At 38.5% G+C, this 20,783-nt stretch overlaps 1 protein-coding gene across 1 annotated transcript in view; it reads right to left on the bottom strand.

The window, feature by feature from the left end:
* Positions 1 to 20,783, bottom strand: part of PDE11A (phosphodiesterase 11A) — a gene marked incomplete at both ends in the record, with an annotated part of 130,917 nt that overhangs the window by 95,380 nt on the left and 14,754 nt on the right. The window contains one exon of the mRNA XM_084264499.1: positions 18,400 to 18,558. Coding sequence (XP_084120625.1) covers positions 18,400 to 18,558 — 159 coding nt within the window. The remainder of the gene's footprint in view (positions 1 to 18,399; positions 18,559 to 20,783) is intronic.

Raw genomic sequence — 20,783 nt, forward strand, 5'->3', positions numbered from 1 at the left:
GAGTTGGAACTTGCACACAGCAATCACTCAAGAAAGAGCTGTGCTGCCCAGAAGTTAAGCCTTGCCCTGCCATGCCTGACTCCAGTCTGTGTGCTGCCACAGTTAATCCATCACCAATGCTCAAAACCGTGTTTTTATAGTACTGGTGAATTTTATCTAGTGTATATTTTACCTGGAGCGCTGTCTAGCATTCAGAAGCTGGCTAAGAATCCCACATGGATATAATGATTCCACCTAAGCACAGAGCTAACTTCAGGACTTCCTTGCAGCAGTTCTCTAGGAGAAGACACGGTGACTAATAACAATAGTTCAGAGAGCTAAGAAATTACATAAGCTTGGAATGCTACCAAAGAAATAAATGGCATTATTTCCATTTCTACTTGAAAAACAAGTATAGTACCAGTAGTATTTGCTAAACAGTTTAAATTTTTTCATCTTTACAACACAAAAAATACAAATTTGGGGCTCTAGAAAAGGTATTAGTGTTCTGGTAATCAAAGCTGCCAACTACATACAAAAAGCAAAAATGAAGAGGTGACTGTTGTGTTAAGGGTACAAGTCTGATGTGTGGCTGAGGTGGGGGGAGGTATCCTATCAAGCCATGAGGTTCAGAAAGGACCCCCCTTGCTTCCTAAATTCCTCAGAGAGGATCCTACGTGTGTCTAGGTAGACTCTCAGTCCCAAACTTGGTCAATGGTTTATGTCTGAAGGATTATATACAGCCACATATTGGAGTCAATATTTACCTGTCAGACCTCCCTAAAGAACTTTCAGTGAGACAGTTTCACAAAGTTGAAACAGATAGAAAGTTTAATAAAGCAGCAAATATAAAGAGTTTAGAATTGCTGTTGATAAATTCACTTACAGTAACACCATTAATATATGATTACAATGCCGGCCAAATGCTATCCTGGGTATTCTTCACAAAGAGTTGAAGTTGTAATGCTTAATAAGAAGGCATCCCTGTCTTGGGTGTAGGAGAAGGAGCACAGCCCATAAACTGCCTCTTTTGGGTTTTCAATCTTTTCTCTCCCCGCTGGGGTAACTTCCTCCACACCTTTATACTCCAACCCTAGCTGTCCCCTCCCTGGGGTGACACTTAACATGATCTGGGTGGAGAGTCCAGTGCTGCAGTCACATACATTTAGCATGTAATTCTGACTTAGGGGTGTCAACTTTAATATTACTTTCACAGATAATTAAGCAAAAGGATTCACTTTGGACACTGTGGCCTGAAAGATTCTGCATACAAACTGTTTAATCTGTTTATTCTGCAGTCTTTAGCCAAAACAGTCACCCTGCTGCAATAAGACTCCCTCTGCTTCTCACGCCAACCTTGCAGATCTCCATCCACAATATTTGCGTAAGAGACAAGTGGACAGCACTGTTTCTAACCTCTGAGGTGCAGTTCTCACAGTGACTTCCCACAGAATTGCCAAAGCTTGTATGAAACCTTGTTACCACTTGTCTGAAGCTTGTCCTCACACAATTAGCACCGCTGTAGAGAACCAAGGCTGACAGACGAGAGGTCAAAAAGCAGAGTATGTTAGAAGTAAACTTGTTAAAAAGCAAGTTCAAAGAACAAACTACCCCAAAATATGTTTGCACTCAGCACCCTAATGCTTTCCGAAAGAAACTGACTAAAACATGACAAGAAAAATTAGGATACATTTGTATTGTAACATAGTTTTCAAGAAGGCTTAACAATTTTAGTCATCATCAATTTCGCTTTTAAAAGGGGTGTGTGAAAAAACATTAGCTTACAAAAATTCCTGAGGTTTTGCCTATTTTTTTCCCCAGCAACTGAAGTTACCCTACATACAAAGGTCAATTTATATCAGGCTTGATCTGTTGGTTTTATTTCCCCTTGCCCCTCATTTTTCTCCGCATTACATACCATACCTCCTTGTGCCCCTTCTACTGACAAAGTGTTCCACTTTGCCTTGGTGAGGGCTATTCACCACTTCCATACTTCCCACATAGTCTTGATTTTCCTCTTTATTTTTTAATTTTTTATTAAATATTGTGCCTACAGCTACCGGGTTTTTTTAGTGCTGTATCACTTGCATTGTTTCCTTCAGGTTCCTATATGAAAAGGATGAGTAAGGCAGAAAGTGAGGAGAAAATCCATTTGTATTGCAGAAAGGTAAGTTGGAAATGAAATAATACTGCATGAATGAAAATTAAATTCTAACAGAGAGGACAGCAAAACAAAAGAAAATTATAAACAATACTAAAAGGAAATTGTAAAAGGCTTAATGAAGAAGAACGGCTCTATAAGAACGGACCTCCTGCATTGTACATCATATAGATCAAGTAAGCTTAGTTGTTCCTATATGCAGATAACTTAGTGAGAACATGGGATATTCTACAGCCTTGTATTCATTTCTAGTACTATCTGAAAGTAGAGATGTATGATGCTGTATGACAAACCATGCTAGACTGCAATAACCTCCAGCAGCAGCTTTCATTCATCTGAAATCTAGTAGTCCTTTGAACATGCAGAAATGCTTATAACAGCAAAAGACTTTATGGAATGACCTTTTCTACCACCACCATCTTCAGTGTCTGGGGGAGAAGTAATAAATGCTGAGCTGTACCAAACAGCAAATCTATTGAGACTCTTACCCCTTTCACCAATGCACCCATCTGCACAAAGCATAGGGAGAAAACAGGCATTACCAAAAGGATAGCAACAGGGTAAGAAAAAGGGAACACAGGCTTCATTTACAGCACTGGGGTATACTGCCTGTTGCAAACAGGATGATATAACTGCTGAAGCAGAAGAAAAATGAGAGCTGTAGAATATGCCTTAAGCTAGAAAGCAGAATAACAATGTCCTAAAGACAATTTTTTAAAAAAGAATTTTTTTAAACCACATGGACTGTATTAGACTTCTGCACAGCACCGTTGACATGTATCCAGCCATGTGTATCCCAACTCACAGCTGAATGGCAATGCTTCCTTTCTGGGACTTTTGTGTAAAAGAGGTTGACAGAGAAAAAATTTTCAAAAATAGTTTGAGAAAAAATATATTTTGAGTAGCTTAAAAGCAAAAAGCAAAATTCAAAGGAGTTTCTGCCTGAGGGAAAAAATAAATCAGCATGGACACATTCACTTCAAACATCCAAAATGTAATAAAGATATAAATAATAAAAAAAAATATTGTTGGATAGTTCAGCTACTTTCAGCATCTAACAAAAGAAAAGGTTGTTAATTTTTTAATAATTAATGATGCTACCAGACCGAAGCAGCAATGTGCAGCACACATTGGATAACTTTGTAGACAGACAGGGGAGTAGCTACTCAGGACAAGGCACTTCTTGGATCAAGTAACCACAAGACTATTTTTGAGTGAAGATGCCTGAAGCCTTGCTTTAGCTGTCCAAGTCCATTTTTGGATCTGGTCATCTCCTCATCTTCAGAACAACATTGAAAAGTGTGAGGCAAGTAAAGTCTGAGGCTACACACCAGTCACAGCAGAATAGCTAACAGATGACTTATAAAGCAAACATGACTTAGGGAAAGCTCTGAATGCAGTTGTGAGCACGACTTACAGTTACTGTTGGAGTACTTCGGTCTACATTAGATGAAGTCTCAGTTATTGACATGTGATAAGGATATTGGTATCAGAATCAATCTTGTATGGTAAGTCTGTTGCAGACAAACTATGGAAAAAAAATCATCTTGATTTTTTTTTCCCCCATGTAAGCACATGGTTTTAGAGAACCAACTCAGCAGTGGAGGCAGAAAGGAGGGACCTCTGCAGGTGTTGCCAGAATCAGACGTGCAAGTTAAGTTAGGTTTATTAAGATTCTTACATAACGGGAAAGGTGATGAGAAGCTTGAAACAAGACGCTGGTGCCGTAATGCCCTGCATCCACTTGATGGCAGTGTGCACAGGCTGCCTCCGCTTACATAATGCCGCTGCGAGCACCGCACGGCTTCAGTCCTCACGGAGAAGCGTACGCGGATGGTTTGACATGGAAAGCTGCAAACACTTGTAGCATCCCTGAGCCTGAAGTTGGGCTGCGCTGATGTGGAGTACGTCTATCGGAAAACATGGCAGAAGCACGAAGATGGCTAATCAGATTTATATTTAATTAACACTTACAAAACATCCTGCCATCTTACACCGCTAAAAAGTACTAAAAATGCCAGAAACATAAGCTAAAGGAGAGTGACAACCTATATTTGGGACGCACCTCTCTAGTTCTACGTGCTTTTTTATTTTGATATCATCATCACAACCGAGCAGGAACGAAAGCCACTAGAGGGGGCGAGACCCTCTTCTGGTGGTACGTGAGCGCTAGACTCAAAAGCAGGAGTGCAGGATGCTTTCTCCATCACTTGTTGCTGTGTCCTCAGACTGGGTCTGCCCCAGCTTTTCACGCTCCCAGCCCCGACCTTTCCTGCCTCCACGTCTCTCGATGCTGCAAAAACCTGTCTTAAAGAGACAACAATTTCTGCGTTCCTGCCTGTGCTTCTGAAGGCTATTTTACAATCAGCTTTTTGTGTGGCAGTAACTGCAAATGCAAATGATAAGGTATCAGTGTGCAGCTCCAGTTAACAAAATAGTACCAGCTACCAGATGACAGTTTCTTATAATTTTAGTATTACATTTTATTACATAGATACTATGTATATTTTATACTTTACATTTATTTTAGTTATTGTTATTTCAGTATTCCCTATGTCAGAGAACTCTGTCCTCTAGGAAAAGCAGAATGCAGGATTGACTCAAAAATTTAAAATATTGAGGAAAAGATAAATAAAAATAATGTCATTCAAAAAAGAAAGGCACCACAGTTCTGCTGCTATAACTTTACCATTGTAGAAGATGCATCCAAATGCACAATGTTCTGGTTATTATTTCTGATACTCGCCTCCATAATCATATTCATATAAAAATCGTACTGCCTAGTTAGCTTCACATCAGAATTACAGCAACTATCCCAGAAAAGCAGGTTCTGTTTAAAACAGTATCTCATGGATATTTATAACAGCTAGATATTTCCAGCTCCAACATCATGTTCTACTACAACCATCTAACATCTAAATTAATCTTTCTGTAAGCAAAAATAGATCTTAGTATATTACCTGACATATCCACTCTCATAAAATCCACAAAAACCAACAGCAGAAGCAAAACAGAAGGCCATGCAAATTAGAATAAATTTAATTAGAACCAATCCAAATTATTCATCTCAAGTTCAGTTTTCATTAAAAGGAAAAGTTTAAGTACCTGAAGAAACAATAATTGAAGATTTTGTTTTAATGGTCAGTACATACTAGTTCAGTGAGGAAGATGATCACAGAGCAGTCAGTGGAATTCATTTTATCAATTAACATATATTAAGTTGTCCTTAAACGCAGAAGACAGAGGCTTATCAAACAAGTTTCTCACCAGTGTTTTCCAGTTTCTACTCTGAAAATGGAATGTAATTTTTAGAGTATATGTGAAAAGCTGCAGCAGGTTGAGGGAAAAAATAAAAAGGAAAACCCCCACCTATACTTTCACATGTAAACATCAATACAGGAACTTAAAACCTCACAGGACTCACAGCTGAGAACATGAAATGCTCAAGTTCATTCCTACAGGATCTTCTAGTGGCTTGTACCCTTTCACATCTCACTGGAACAGTCTCTCCTTCCTGTGTAGGATGAAGATACAGTATTTTGTTGCTCTAATTTGTTAGCAGGAAGCTTCTTGCCAACCTGCTGCTTTAACACTTCTGCAGGCAGACTTCATCTTAGGTAAGTCATCCACATTCCTAGTGTTTTGTCAATTGTTGTCAGCTTCCTGAAGTTCAGAATTATTTCATTTTTTTTTAAGAGCCTAGAAAACAGAGATCACCCTTGTAACATGTATTTATTGAGGCCACATTGCAGCTACTGTGCATGCCCAGTAGGGAAGCAACACCCTTTGCCATCACTGAGAACTGAAACCCCTGGACGTATAGGATTACAAACTCATGACTACACTTCGAGTTTAAGGTGGCCTAGGCTTGATCAAAGTACAAACCTTTGCAATACAAGCCCAAAAGTGAATATGTAGCCCCCACTAATCACATTAAACATGTTCTCCCCTGTGTGTGACAGAAAAGGAAAATTAAGACTGTGGTTATGGTAACGTGGCTTGGCAAGCTTTCAGAGTCTTTCAAAGACTCCTCTCCTTAGCAGGAAGGATTACCATATTAATAGTTACTCCACTCTTAGGACAAGTTTCTGGGACTGCTTCAGTTCAGACCACAACACAACCCTGCTGTCCTTGCAAGGCACCCTGCTGACACCTCACTACATGGCAGCTAGGACATCCTCAGTCCTTGCATCTCCATGAGCCTGTCACCGCTCAGCATGTGCTTTTCTGTACTTGGGTCTCCACAACACAGCTATCCACCCTTGGGCCTGTCCACTACAGCACCAAAGCATTTCCACTCACCTCCCAGTTTAAAAGCATACCACAACACTGAAGTGCTATTATTATGCCAGAGAACTATTATCATTGAATTTGCCTTGTAACCATGACACCAGCATTGCAAAATTCTAGTCTGTTTTTATACAGCAAAAGATTATTTTTTTTAAACAGGAAAGAAAACAAGATTTGTTTTTATCCATTCTACCACATAGATAACACATTGCCAGCATATTAATACTTAGGTTAAATTCATGTCAAGTTCAGTCTAAAGACTGCAGCCTTGATAGTTGCCAGTATAAATATTTTTTTGTTTCATTAAAAGTGTGTGCAGATAAATATTCTAAGTAAAAGGGTTCCCTACAAGCTGAATTGACAATTAAGGTGCTTGCTTACAGCTTTCACAAAGCACTGTTAAATGAAGTGTTCCTCTTGGTGCCCCTGCCTATATCACTATGCTGTTCACAGGAAATATTTTTCTGAACACAGCTTGCTTACCGTGTTAAGAGTTACCTGAAGTGTACTATATAATTTCCTTACTGAAATCTCTGACCATCATTCATGATTATGAAAAGTGTGGCTCAATTATCTCTGACAGCTCCAACAATATTTCTACTGAAAAAGTCATCATAACATTGATTGTTTTAACTCTAGTTTCGTGTTTGCCAGCTAAGCGAGGGATGCAAAATCATTATCATTAGTTGGTTAAACTACTTTAGCTTTTATAATTCTAGTCAGCTCTGCTATGAACCTGTAATCTTACTGCACAGTAATTGTTAATCTTGTTGACTTTCACTGCTGACCCGACGTGGGTTTTATGCTATGCTGTAAAGTGTTGTTTTTATTAAAAACATGACACTTCCCAACATGCACACTGATTCAGGGACTCTGGAATCTTTCATAAGAACAGGAACAGTTTTTCCTGAAGTTAACTAGTAAAGCAGATTAGCTAGGTTCAATGATGATTTTCTATTTTTTTAATATATGTTCTTGAAATGCAGCAGCATCAAGATGCCAACAAGTGATGAAGGACTGCCTTGGCTTTCAAAAGCAGTTCTACACATATTTGAGAGTTTGATTTACAACATCAAGTGCAGTTCTTGGGGTTTTTCAGCCTAAAGGGTACAGAAAAATGGTTTGAGTGACTTCTGCTTTTCCAGACACAGAATGTAGCAGCTGTTAGAGCAGACCAGAGGCTCTGTCCAGGGCTCTGGGGAGCAGGCACCCCTTGTGCCAAAGCAAACAGCTTACTCCAGGTGGGAACTTCATAACTTTTGAAGACTGAAGACTTTTAGGGAAAAACAAATGGCATACAAATGAATACAGAAGGACTCTTCACTGTCTTCACTAAAAGAAAACTAGGAGGAATAATACAAAATAAGAGGAAGACACAGCATTTCTTAACACAATGTGCGGGATGTTGTGAAAGCTTGTCTTGCTTCAAGAAATGCCCGAATAAATTCCTAAGTAGGAAGTCCCTGGGGTGGTATTAACTACAAAGATAATGTCTGGCCCTCAGCTGCAAATTATAGGAAACTGGTGGAGTACGTGAGAGAAATACCACTCTATGCTTGCCTCATTCCAGACATTTGCTGTCGGCAACTGAGAGGAAAGTCATTGGGTTAGACAGACCTTTCATCTAGGATGGCCAATCTTTCCTTACATTCCTGTGAAAGAGGAGGACAAGACTTTTATTAATTTTCAGCCACAAAATTAATCAACCATTTTCCCAGATAAAGGGGAAATGCATTCCTATATGCTCCTAGAAGGCATTACAGCTACATTGCTGCTTATATACTCTGCTGAGGTGCAGACATGAATCTCTCTCAGGCAGACAATTTCAAAGACAGTGTGGAGGAGGACCAAATTCCTTCTAAAGTACAATCAGTTCTCCTCCAATTACAGACCAGCTACCTTTCTGCAAACCAATCAAGGACAGCAGGGTGGCACAATCTTCATGGAGATGAGAAGTATTATGTATAGAGCTAGGACTGTTAAACAGCTGAAACTTTTTTGTGAAATTACTTTGGTGTTTTCTAACCAGATCTGTCCGGATTACAGCTGCTGCACACAAAGAAAGCATTCAACAAGGCTTCAAAAGCTCAGGCTGAGCTCAACAAGAGGGAAAATAATTTCCTTATTATAGAGTAAGAATACTTAAAATAGAAAATGTGATAGTACATGTGGAACCACCTAATGCCATTTTTAGAAATATGTTTTAGAAGAGAGACCACTGTAAAGTGATTTGCCCAAGGGCATACCGTGAGTCAGTGCTAGAACAGAGTATCATTTTAATTACAGTGTCTTATAAAGCCTGTAATAACATCTTGAAGGTCAGAGGTTGGCTCAGTTTTTAGCAAAATTATTTGCTAAGCAGTCTTCGATATCTCATGATGTAAGCTACAGACAGGCTCAGCATCACTATTCCAGTGGGAAATACTTTTGATGGCAGGAACTGCTGTACGAACATTTCATTCTGCTTCAGGAAAGATAAGCAATTCACAGGAGATGTGAAATGCTATTTTCTAAAAGTATATCAAGCCTTGAAGTTATTATGAAGAGCAGCTATAGAGAACTGAGCAGACTGACAGAAGTTCAGAAAACACTTCACTAGGGACAAAGTCCTCCCATCCAGCCCACAGGGCACATCTCCAGTAATTGTCAGTAACGAAGGCTGCACCAGCTGCAGACGAGGAAGGTTTCCTTTTGCATGCTCTCGTAACAAGGCCCCAACACAGGTTTCACTTGAAGCAAACAAGATTTTTCTAATGACCCATTTGATCAAAATAATGAAGTTGGTTGAAGGGAGTTTTGCCAAGAAAAGGAAGACAGCTGACGGTAAAAACTTTATTCCCTGGGTAATGTAATAACATGGTTTTCTCTAGAAAAAAAGCTTTTCCAGTCAATTCTTTATATAGACAGTACCTAAGAGTTATACTGCAACAAATACACATCATAGCCCTCAGACTATTTTGTGACAGGCTTTCTTCCTGCTGACAGTTGAATCAAACAATTCTAATCCTCCCGAGCCCTTATATTATTGTTGGTTTGGTATTCAAAGCATTTAAATGAAAATTCTATTAATATAGTAGTATTAAAAAAGGTTAAAGTAATATTAACATACTAACTTCAGTTTCTAGTTACTGAAGCATCTGCAAATTACTAAACAAGTACAGAATTCTTGGCTCCAGGGCTTTCTGCTGAATACTTTACACTATCCTGCTTCTCACTGAAGAACTTTGTATGGCTGCACAAAGGCAAGGCAAATGAGCCCCATGATCACCCCATTTTGTTGCATTACCAGTCTCCCTGTGAAATCTGTCTATGTGTTTGACCAGTGGAGATCTGGAATCCTTTTCTCCAGGCCTGCTGCAACCCCTTGTGAATACCAATTAAGTGGGAAAAGAGGAAAAGCTCCAGGGATATTTTTATGCTTCATAACTTGCAGTAAGACCCAAGTCTCTAGTAAGACTTAGATCCAAGGTACTGCTGAATGCTTCATAATTAATGTCTCTAATGGATCAGTTATCCTCAGAACTTCTCTGGAGTTTTGTCAAACAGGGACATAATTAATAAAAACCATTGCAATTATAATTTTTGATAACATTACTGAATACATGGAGCAGATCCTCCTGGGAACTATGCTCAGGCACCTCCAATCAGGAGGTGATTGGTGACAGCCAACACTACTTTGTTCAGGGCAAATCACACCTGACAAATTTGGTGGCCTTCTACAGCAGGGTTACAGCATTTGTGGATAAAGGCAGAGCAACTTACACCATCTACTTGAACTTGTGCAAAGCATGTGACACTGTCCTGCATAAAATCATTGTCTCTAAATTGAAGAGTCATGGCTTTTATGGATGGACTACATGATGGTTAATGAATGCACTGGAGAGTCACACTCAGAGTCAATGGCTCAGTGCCCAAGTGGAGACCAGAAACAAGTGGTGTTCCTCAGGGGTCAGTATTGGGACCAGTTCTGTTTAACATCTTTGTCAGTGACAAGGACAGTGACCAAGTGCACCCTCAGCAGGTTTGCTGATGTCACCAAGCTGTGTGGTGCAGCTGACACAACAGAGAGAAGGGATGCCATCCACAGGGACCTTGACAGGCTTGAGAGGTTGAACTTCTTAAGTTCACATGGACTCACAAGGCCAAATACAAGGTCCTGCACACAGGTCAGGGCAGTCCCAAGCACAACTACAGGCTGAGTGGAGAACAGATTGAGAGCCACTCTGAAAAGGAGTTGAGGGCATCAGATGATGTGAAACTCAGTATGACCCAGCAACATCCACTTGCAGCCCAGAAAGCCAACCATATCCTGGGCTGCATCAAAAGGAGTGTGACCAGCAGGTCAAGGGAGATGATACTCCCCCTCTACTCTGCTCTTGTGAAACCCCACCTGGAGTGCTATGTTCAATTCTGGGGTCCTCAGTTCAAAGACAAGATACGTCTGATGGAGTGAGTCCAGAAGAGGGCCACAAAAAATGATCAGAGGATTGGAGCACCTCTCCTTATGAGGATAGGCTGAGAGAGTTGGGCTTATTCAGCCTGGACAAGAGAAGGGTTCAGGGACAATTTATAGCAGCCTTGCAGTACCTAAAGGGGCACAACTGGAAAGCTGATGGGGGCTGTTTACATGGGCAGGTAGTGACAGGATGAGGGGTAATGGCTTTAAACTGAAAGAGGGTAGATTTAGATATTATGAAGAAACTCTTCCCTGTGAGGATGGTGTGGTATATGTTGCCCAGAGAAGCTACCAATGCCCCCTCTCTTGCAATGTTCAAAGCCAAGTTCAATGGGGCTTTGGGCAACATGGTCTAGTGGAAGGTGTCCCTGTCTATGGCAGGGCGTTGGAACTAGGTGGTCTTGAAGAACTACTCTATGATTCTATGACCTAATCATGATGGAAAGCAGCAATGTGACCTCAAATGCTGTGTTAGATACAAATACTTAATGCCATCACATCCGAAGAAAAGGGCTCCAATTTCCTAGAAAATTAAATTGTGTTGCTTCTACAAATTGCCAAACACAACAGTAAAACCCCCCTTAACTCAGGCTGTAAAACACTATTACCATCAGTCTGTTGAATGCTCAGAGCTGTGTGCCTATTTTTGACAATGAAAACCTCTTCATTCCTTACACAGTTGCAGAGTCCAACTTAAAATAACTACCACAACACTACCTTGGTGATTCTTTGGCTTAAAATAGTTGATCCAAGAGACACAAATATCGTCTAATCTGCCTGGTAGATACATTTAATATAACCTGCACATTATCTTCAAGTACCTAAAAACAACAGCTTCAAAACCACAATTAGATTTAACACAGTTCTTGTAGACATAAGAGACATAAGGCGCAACATGGGAAGAAATGCCTACAGGGTTCTTCTGCATGCCAATGAGATTGTTTTGACCACAAGCATCCAACAAATATCATGAAAGTTTTATTCTGTCTGATAGCATGGCTCAGTCTCAAGGACTGACTACCATTTCTAAATTTGATCACCTTTTTCAAGGTCAGAAGCAACTTCAAGACTCTAGGCAGCCGACAAAATATCTCCTAGAAAAAAAATCAAAACTGAGCTTGAGGGACACTGACCTTTGTTGTGTTGTGGGGTGCCTGTTAGCATAACCTCTCCAGTTTTTTGAGTTTTCAATGAATGTTCACTTAAAAAAGTTATTAAGCAGTCATATTTATGTTTAGCAAATTTAGATCAACAGCACAGCCTACCACAAAGTGTGTTCAGCCTCTTGGAGCCTGTTTGTATCCAGTGGAAGGATACAGAAACAAAACAGATTTCTTCACAGTGTTCTGACCCAAATGAATTCAAGCTTCATTAAACAGATGGGGGGTCTGCATTTAATGAAATGCTCCTAAGCTAGAAATGGACAGAGGTTTGATGTTTAAAAGCCCATGAAATCAGCAGAGATTCTTCCATTTAGTTTATTGAGCTCTGAGTCAAACACTACAAACATTAGCCAAATGAAAGTCTAGATTTACAGACCAGAGCTCTTATTTGTTCAAGTCTCTCAATAATAATTGAGATACAAGCATAGAAAATATGGGAAGAGCCAGCAGGTTCAGATTTCTGCTGACAATTACAGGAAGAATCCAGATACTTTCCTCACTCATCACTGTACAAGACAGGAACAAAATCCCAGTCCTCAGAAAAAAAAAAGCCATGAAAATCTTCACTAATTATTCTATAGGGAAACCCTTTCTGATGCCAAACCTGACAATGTGTTTGTTTTATGACAGCACCTAGAAGACTCAAATAAAGGATAGCATAAAGTGTACCATAAACACACAGCAATAAAGTAGCCTGAGCCCAGGAAAATACACATTTATATTAAAAAAAATAAGCAATGCACTAAAATATCACTGTAAGACACATCTTAGACATGTTTCTATACCTCAGAAATAAAGCAGTCCAACAAATATCAACTTCCAGTCTCAAAGGAGAAATATTAATACAGTTTTTTGTGAGTTTCAAGCACATTTAGAGAGTTCTGAAATTAAACAGAAATCTAGACTTTTACCTTAACTTGAAAACATGTCTGAACATATGCAAGACTGAAAGAAGTCTCTTTAAATATGTCACTGCAGGTATTTGGTGGTGTTGGTTGCAAACCAGTGGTGTGAAGCTGCCTGATAGTCAATATTCTAGTAACAAATAGTTTTAAAATTCCTCAGCAAGAGAATTCAGTTCCTGTGATTTATTTTAATTTTGATTTGTATAGCAAGTACTTTTCAAGAACTGTGCCTAATAGACCATTGGAGTTTTCCCAGATAGTTGTAGTGCTTCAGCACCTTCATCCTTCAAACGTCTTATTTGCTGTTATTCAGCAAATTTGTCTCTTGCATTGGGATGTAAGTGACATACAGGCCACAAGATACCTTTGAGGATAATGTCAGTTTTATATAATAGCTTTTGGAGTCTCACTGCTATGCAGATTTTTCAGAGGACCAAGGTAGAGGTTAGCAGGTCATTAAATACTGTAATATATGAAAGAAATCATTTACCTGATTTGTTTCTTATGCTTCTTTCTAATCTACCCATCAATATAATTTTCAGGTGTCTCTTTTTGTAAACTCCACACATTCAGGGAGCTGGGGTCATAATTTTCACAGGAGCCATAGATGCTTGCCTGTTCTAGATCACTACTTTCCCTACTAGTTTTATTTATAGTTTATTACTTTCTTAGCATAAAGAACTGTCCTAACTGACTTTGAAATTGCTACCTGCCAGCATGACTCTAAGACAATCACACAAAAATCTCACAGAAAACAAATTAGCAGGTATAGCAAAATCCCTGGAAATCATTCATCACTATGGTGACCCAGTTACAGAATATATTTAAACCTTAACTAAGATGGACCAAGAAGAGCATGTTAAATTGGACAATTTGGAATCACAAGGCTGCTATTACGAGTGTAAGAAATGGCAGTGTTGGAATATGAGAACACCACATCCTCGAGCTCCCAAACCCAAACATACACCAGTTGAATTCTGGAGACTGGATATATATATTTCTTAATAAAACTATTCATAGCACAGACAACCAAATCCAGCTCTTCCTTGCTCCTCCCAGGAGGAATCTCACTGCATTCAAGTTACTGCTTTTCAGTAAGTCAAGCAGGATTTAATTCAAGCTGGCTGCCCTGCATAGCTTCCCCACAATCGATTCACTACTTTTGGACGAGGAGGACAGCAGAGCCAGAGAGAACCAGGACAGCAGTTCAAGTGACAGCAGAGCTGCTGCTGTTTGTTAAGCCTCTCTGATGGAGGAATAGATTTGTTTTGGCACTGCCTCTCAGAAGACTAAGAGTCATACAATAATCTAAACTACAGACTGTCAAGCTCTTGTTAGGCTGAGCTTCTCGCCAGTCCTGGAACAAAGTATGACTCACCAGCAAACAGTACAAATACTTAAATGAATCTTCAGGACAGTACTGGGAATTCATGCAGGGTGCACAGTTCTTCTCAAGGGTTTGGGTTTTTTTTTTTTTTAATCTTTCTACTCCATGACTGTGCAAATGGTGTCTTCATTTGCAAAATATGCACATCTATCTTTCCAAAAAGTTACCAATTACACAACCTAATAGCGATGGCTACTATACAAAAGTGATAAGATATTCTACTATTGTTTGTATCAGACTGGAAATATCTGAAGTCAGTCTGTTCAACTGAGCCACTGATGTTGGGGAGACAAAACACATTTTGATACAGAACATTTTCTTTCATGCCAGTGGCTGTCAAGTCTAGTTCTGCCTTAAACAATTAATTGGCTGAAACATCCCTTACACCAAAAAGAGAGAAGAAATTTGGCAGTGGAAAACAATCATTACTTGTGGAATATTCACTTAGGCTCATTAGTGCTGTGTTATCATCATCATGGTCAGAGATGTAAGAGAAAAAACTGAAAATTTGCCATGAAAAACAAAACCAGAAACACGTTGAAGTGTAACACTCCATTTTACATATTGCAAAATATAAACTTGGTTACAGCTTGGGAGCATTAAAGACTTCTCAAACCTTAAATATTTTATTTGCTTTTAACTGCACAAAAATAACTAAGAGTACATAAAAATGATGCTAGCATCTACTTAATTCTAATTGAAAACATAATTCTTTGCTTCCCATTGACTTAAGACAGTAGTGCCCCCAAGTGACATTTCATTATACAATATAGTCTTGTAGCTTTGTTAAAAAAAAAGAGAGCCTAACCAGTTATTTTAATTGCCTGATACAATACTGAGAGAATAGACCCTAGCAAACAAGAGTCAGACTTAAATGATACCAACATTTTCTTGAGAGCTAGGGAGTTGGGGGGCAGGGGAAGTAATTTACATTTTTATTTTCTAGCCATTCTGAAGCTGCTAATCCTTGGAAATGGTAACATCAACATAAAGCTGAATTTACACATCTTTTGCCAGCTACTTACCAGGTTCTTCTACACAAACCACCTCAATACACAGCTAGATCTCATTTTGAAGAGAATTTCCAAATTTCCAAGTTTTCACTTGCCTTCTTTCCTCACAATCACTTTTGCTGATATTACTATAAAAAACAAACCCTGTTTGTTAATCCTGCAAGACTTTCTCTCCTGGAACTGTGTTCTCTTGCTTCCCAGAGGTGCCTCATGCTTTCTAGGTTATCAATGAGTGAAGAAACTTAGAAGCACAGATTTGGAAATAACAGCACACAGACTGCCAAGCCTCATTAAATCTAAGATCTATTACAGGGCATTATAACGGCTGTGTTCTCATTTATTTTTCCATAAACACTATGCATGAGATCAAATTTAATATATTCTTGAAGACTTCGAACATACAGGCTTATAATTACAGCAGTGATACAAATGACTAGTAAAAATGATATTAAGATAGCAATTAAAGTACAGACAACTTGCTGATTCTAGATAATATTTAGCAGTCACTGAATGGAAGCAAATGCCACAGCCCCAAATATTTACATTAATATATTTACATAACACACAATTCATAAGTACACACAATTGCTTTGCTAGTTGAACGCATGATAAACAAATGCAGTACCCATGATAAACGGCTGCAGGAAACAGCAGGAAACCGCCTATTCAGAGAGTTCTCATTTTATTTAATTTTCATTTGGCTAGCCATTGTAGCATACCTACCAGATTTGTGTTGCACACTAATAAATCAGTATTTAGCATTCAAGATTTTCAAGACTCCAAAGTAATTCAGAAGCAAACTAATGGTTACGTAAGTTGAGACAACTTAAGTAACACTGGGTCACCTCAGATATTGGAAAAAGTAGCATTTGAAAATTGACAGTTATTTCAAAGGTCACTCAATTCAAACTAAATCACCGTGCAGAATAAGTTATACAGAAAAGTCAGAAATTAAAGGGTAATTTTCATGGAAAACACTTTCATAAGCTTTTCACAGCAAAGTCGTTAAAATAGGCAATAAGATTGTGACTTTCTTCCTTGTTCTTCAACACACATTTATATGAAAACATCTAACCAAAGGATGATGCCAGGTATAAAACACTGCAATGAGTATCATTCTTGTAATTAACTTTGTGAATAGTAACCACAGTTAGTTGGCATTCAGAAATTTAAAAACTCGCTCCATGGTACTGTGCATAAATGGAGAACTGAGCCATCTCTATCCTTAGCCTGTCAAACCATTTATCCTTCACTCCTTTCATTTGTTGAATCTATTTTAAAGAAGATTATAATCCAAACATGTCTAATCTTTCAACCAGGAACCAGCTGGCTAGGTCTTAAGAAGAATCTGAAGTTTGAATCTTAACAGGAGGTTAATAAGCAGCTCAAGAGCACATCAGAACAGATTTAGGAAAAGCACCAAAAGCAAACACCGGTACACAGCAAGCAAGCTAGCTCTTCATGTATAAGTAGGTGTCACTAAGAATAACTGCTCAATGACCTCCACTTAATAGCAAAGTTGTGCTATGCTAAATAATTTAAAAGTAAATAAATGTTTGCTCAGAACTATTGCTATTAGAAGACATCTGATCTATAATACAAGGTAGAAAAATAATCAGTACTTCTTTTTACTCTCTCAACTTTAACACACCCACTTATTAACATTCCACAATGCAGTGATTTCCCTACCTGGACTGCAAAATGTTCCTTCGCATACTAAAATTTCAAGGTGGCAATCAATTTCAAATTACTCGCACTACACAGCAAAACAGAATATGATGCTATTAAGAGACATTATTCATATAAAGATTCATATTCTTCTCACCAAAGAAGTGTTTCAAGCTATGAAATGGTACGTAAAATGCTCTAAATGTATTGCTATAAGTATGCAACAGGCAAAAATAATAATGTAATAGCAACTTCAAGAAGTACTCAAAAATACAATTAATATGGTTTCTGTGGAAGACAAATTTGATGTATGCAATTTCACAGCCTTTATAAACCACTGTTAGTTTAGCTTTATAATGCATTTTGCTCGTCAAGATATTTTCATTCTAAAACTCATCTCCATCTACTTAGATGATCCAATGTGCTGGGATTTTCCCCTTCCAACAGGCATTACCTACTATCTCTCTTGGTCATAACAGACACATCAACACATAGGTGACACCAACCATGGCTCTGCATCTATTATTAGCTCTTTTGAATCAACATAAAGAGCTTTCATGGGCAGAGTCTGCTTCTAACTACACTTCCACAAAAATGAAATTCAATACCATTTTAATACACAGAAGTGTATTTCCCTATTACATACTTGAATGAGACTCCATTTTTCTCTCCTGGGCAGAGAGAGTTGCTGTTCTTTTCCTCCCTCTACCACACTCTTCCATGATCATCATTTGGCTTTGCACACATTTTTCCCTTCACAGCACTATTTCCTATTTCCCCCACTTTCTATAATTCAAGTTCCCTCCTTGTGGATCCTTTTATTCTCCTGCCTTCCAAGCTCTCTTTACTCTCCAAATGTCACTTCATATATACATCTAGTATCCCCTTCCTGCCCTCTTCGTCCTTCCATGGTCTTTTGCAAGTCTTCTGTATTTTAGGATAACAAATTAGTGTATGCATAATCTCATCCAAAATAAAGTTTCTTTCGTATATACTACAGGCATTCAACCCCTGGAGAGCACTAAGAGCATGTGGTGATTTTTAGTTAGCAAGCTTAAGACTGCTTCTTATAGCTTTTCCCCATTAACTTATTCTTACAGATAATTTTTCAAAAAGAAAAAATTTAAGTCTTCTTATTAAGATCTACTACATGAAAAAAGTCTACATAAGATTAGGACCATTAAGTTGAAGTTTCAGCCGTGAGATCTCTCACATTTACAGAACAGATACATGTTTTATAGTGGGAACAACAAAAGCATGCATTTTATGTTTAGCACTTCTAAAAAACATCATTACCACAAGAGCTATGCCATTTACTTAGTTAAGTATCTCTTTAAAAAGTTACAAAACAAATTTAAAAAGTGAAGGTAATCTTACTTTTTCATCATCATCAGAAAATGGGGCACCTCCAGGAATCTTATTTATTGCTTGAGCAACACCAATAATCTCTCCATCACTGTTTCTTATGGGCATGCACAAGAGTGACTTTGTCTTGTATCCCGTCAGTTTGTCAATCTCATCATTAAAGCGGCGATCCTTCAAAAGAAAATAAGGAAACATTAACATTCATGTCATATCTAAGCTTTCTTCAGGCAAAGTACTTCATTTTCTTAAAGTCTTATATAGTATTTTCAGAAGTGTTATGTTATTGCTTCTTTGTTATTACCCCATTTAACAGCTTGTTTTCCTCAGTTAAGACACTAAGAAAAACAGTTCTCAAAAGATCAGTACAATGCTTACCATTGCATAATTGCATTCCCTAAAGTCCCACACTTCTACCTCAATTAGGAGGACATACCTGAAGGATCACTACCCAAACAACTGCCAGAACATGGAAAACAAAAGCAAATGAAACACGGGGAACATAAATATGAGGAGAGATAAAAAATGTGACTGAAACCCCACGTAACACACTTTGGGCTTTGACAAAGCTCCTTACACCCACAGCTCACCACCATGACTGTGCCTTCTTTGATGGCTCTGGGGCTGTCTGTAAACAGAGGGTCCTCCACAGCTCCATGACAGCGGAACAGGCCTTGGCAGCAGCCATAGACTGTCCGACACACCTTGCCCAGAGCTTTCAGAGGTTAACAGAGGTAAGAAAACTACCAGTGCCTAAAACTGTGGTCTGCTTCTGACCCATTACATGTTTGCAGGCAGTTTTCAGTTTCCTCAATTTTAGCCAGTCCTGCTTGTTTTACTCTGTCTATATTACTGTGAATAATCTTTCCTACCAGCAAAGGTGTGGATAACCACATGGCCCCTGTGGGTGCTGATAAGGGCCCTGAGCTCTTCTGTGCACACACCATAGCTCCTCTGAGATTCCCACTAAAGAGCATTTTGTAGTCCACCAGACATACCTTTTATTAGCATGCACATGTTGCAGGTTGGATGAAAGGGTAAGGAGCTGCAAGGCATGCTCTACCGCCTTCACTGAGAATGAAGAGAAGAATGAGCCCCACAGACCACGTATGTACTAATTTCTATTCTCTCCAGCTAGGAAGTCACCATGAGTGGAGCAAGGGTGTCTGTTAGCTGTATAGAGTATGGATGGTTGCAAAATTAGGACTTTAATGTTAAATAGAGAACATATAAGCATGACACTGTATATATTCATCCTATTATTTATCTGGTTTTTGGAAGTTTATGACCGTTCAATCTAACCAGTGATTCAGGTATGCTTATGTACAAGTTGCTCTGCTGATCTGTACCTACTCTTTACTGCCTGCTACCTGCAGCAAATGAGAGCTTAAGAATTTTCTTGTGCATCATAAGCTACAGGTTATACCTTATAACTAGTACATAAGAAGTACCAGAAAAAGTCAGTTTCAGATAGAAACGCTATATGAAGTTGCAATGCTTAAATTTACATTTGTGAAACACTACATAAACTATGAAACAAGGAACAAGTTCATGGAGAGTGGCCCACAACACTAACATCCACCTAAATCACTGTGCAGCAGGCTGAACATGTGGGCAAATACCCAAGTAGGCTGAAAAATCCTAAAATGTAGCATACATCCACCAGGGTATTGTTTCCATTAATCTGCAGTGCTCTAATGACTTTTGTTGTTAAATTTTCCCCTTAGTATTAGCAGAACAACTGAATCTCCACAATAGAAGTTTACCCTTAAGCTTTACATGGCAAGTAGAAATCATTTAGTCAAGAATTTTGCTAGTTTCTTGTGTTTTTGTTAATTTTAAGATTTTGCTAGCCAAGAATAGTATCTAGTACCATCAAGGTATGCATTTTATTGTTATGTATAAGTTTTAAAGCTTTATTTCACATGCTTTTGTATTCATTGCATTTAGTTTTACTGAACAATGTTAATGCATAATCAACTACTGAACACATGTATAAAGTCTCTAAAACATGATTAAGTATGCAATGTAATCCTGATCATAAAGAATACACGTAAAATACAAAACACATACTATGAGCCTAAAACTCCTGTTACAATAAGAGGACAGAAATCAATCTCTTAAGATAATGAAAGTGCTTATAACATCACGCTGAATAGTAAAGGTACTAATAACAAGATGCTCTTCAAGTATTTTATTTTAAAGTTTTTCTAAGGCAATGAATGTGCCTAAGGTTACACATATTTATTGAAGGATCCACATATGGAATAAGTGTTTGCACCACATTCAAGGAGGACCTAACTTTTCAACACATACTTCAGATCTTTTATTTTGTTGTGGGTTTTTTTATTAAGTGATTACTTCATACTTCTTGCTTCCCCTCCTACTCTATGTGGGGT

This window comes from Gallinula chloropus (assembly GCF_964237585.1).
Source record: "Gallinula chloropus genome assembly, chromosome: 5".
NCBI classification, from domain to species: Eukaryota; Metazoa; Chordata; class Aves; order Gruiformes; family Rallidae; genus Gallinula; species Gallinula chloropus.